This window comes from Saccostrea echinata, unplaced genomic scaffold, assembly GCF_033153115.1.
Source record: "Saccostrea echinata isolate AGI-Se365-2 ecotype Australia unplaced genomic scaffold, CSIRO_AGI_Sech_v1 ptg000033l, whole genome shotgun sequence".
Taxonomy (NCBI): Eukaryota; Metazoa; Mollusca; class Bivalvia; order Ostreida; family Ostreidae; genus Saccostrea; species Saccostrea echinata.
The window spans coordinates 17,590,705-17,592,342 of record NW_026889782.1 but is presented as its reverse complement, the minus strand read 5'-3'; the positions used below and the strand labels follow the sequence as shown (position 1 = coordinate 17,592,342).

The 1,638-nt window shown below is 34.2% G+C and overlaps 1 protein-coding gene across 1 annotated transcript; it reads right to left on the bottom strand.

The window, feature by feature from the left end:
* Positions 1-509: 509 nt before the first annotated feature.
* On the bottom strand, positions 510-995 carry LOC133198210 (uncharacterized). Its single transcript, XM_061334335.1, has one exon. The coding sequence runs from the start codon at positions 993-995 to the stop codon at positions 510-512; it is 486 nt and encodes a 161-aa protein (XP_061190319.1).
* Between the last annotated feature and the right edge of the window lie 643 nt (positions 996-1,638).

The window sequence follows — 1,638 nt, the reverse complement described above, 5'->3', positions numbered from 1 at the left end:
TCTTTAATTTCAAGTCAACTTTGCCCTCTCCTCTTATGATCTCAAATTGTTCCAACTTTTGGTTCTTGTGTGGGATATCCATTTGTGGTGTTTCTTTAAGTGGTTCTCCTTCATAGCAACAAAATCACAAACACAACAACTATACGGCACCTGTTTTTTTTTTCCACATGTCTAAGCAAGATGTGTCTTTCTATTGATAATTTGTCTCCGTGTTCTGTACATTGCTCATATGTGCACTGGAATATCGCCCCTTTCCTCTTCGCCAACTTCAACATGGATGTATCCATTACGTTGATAACAACAACTACAAGAACAGGAAGAAGAAGAGGTGAGTATAATTTTTAAAAAAAAATGATTATATTTCCAACCCCAGGCCAGGACCAAGTTCTGTGATACATTAATTATGTATTCAACTGGTTATGTAGTTATATTACTACAAAATATCTTTCTTCAATACAATAACAGCACATAACATTTTTATGAATAATACAATTAATTCATAATTTGTTTTAATTCTTCTTTACAAACTTCTTCATCCAGGGAAGCATTTCTCCTATATATGGTTTGTTATGATGAATAAGCTTAACGATGGCTTGTTCACTGGTTTTAACTTTGTATAACAAATCATTGATCTTTTGTACAACGAGACAGGGACCAATATACTTTGGTTGTAACTTATGACTCTCAAAGTCAGTATCTGGACTCTCCATTAATATTGAGACTAAATCACCAATTCGATATTGATTCAAGTTAGATTTCTTGTCATATTTATCCTTTTGTATCTCCGTTGCTTGTTTTAGGTTCTTCCTGACTATCTGATGTGACTGATACAGATTCTCTCTTAGAGTATACAGGTAATCACCATATGACACACATTCTTCTGAACATTTTGGGTAGGAGTATAAGACTTGTAATGGAAGTTTTATTTCTTTTCCCATCATAATCATATTTGGAGAAAATTTTGTCGATTCCTGGGGTGTACTTCTGTACGCCATGGCCAAACATTCTAAATTTTTATCCCAATCTGTCTGTTTGCCTTTTATGTATGATTTTATCATACTAATTAAAGTTCTGTTAAACCGTTCAAACAGGCCATTGGCTCTTGGGTTTCTAGGAGTTGTTCTAGTTTTCTTGATTACTAAAATCTTACAAAATTCTTGAAATAATCCACTTTCGAAATTTCGACCTTGGTCCCTGTATATACTTTGCGGACAGCCATATCTTGCTATAAATTCATTACAAATTTTGTCAGCACAAGTTTCTGAAGTTTGGTCATGGATAGGTAATATTTCAACCCATTTACTAAAGTAATCCATTGTAACTAAAATGTATTTGTTGCCTCGAGGAGTCCTAGGTAAAGGTCCAAGTATAAACGATCTAAAGGTGCTCCTACTCTCATGTCACCCATAGGTGCTTTTGCAGGTTTATTTGACATTTTATTCATCTGACAAATATGACATTTTTCAATCCAGACATGTACATCAGTTCTCCTTTCATACCAATGGAATGATTTCTTTATTTTTGCAGTTGTCTTTTTAACCCTAGATGCCCAGACACCACAGAGTCATGCATCTGCTGTAAGACTTCGTTACACAAAGAATGGGGTATTAATAGTTGAAGGTAAGTATAATTTCCATC

Excerpts from the sequence above, each read along its gene's own strand:
- LOC133198210 (XM_061334335.1), bottom strand. The coding sequence starts at position 995 with ATGGCGTACAGAAGTACACCCCAGGAATCGACAAAATTTTCTCCAAAT.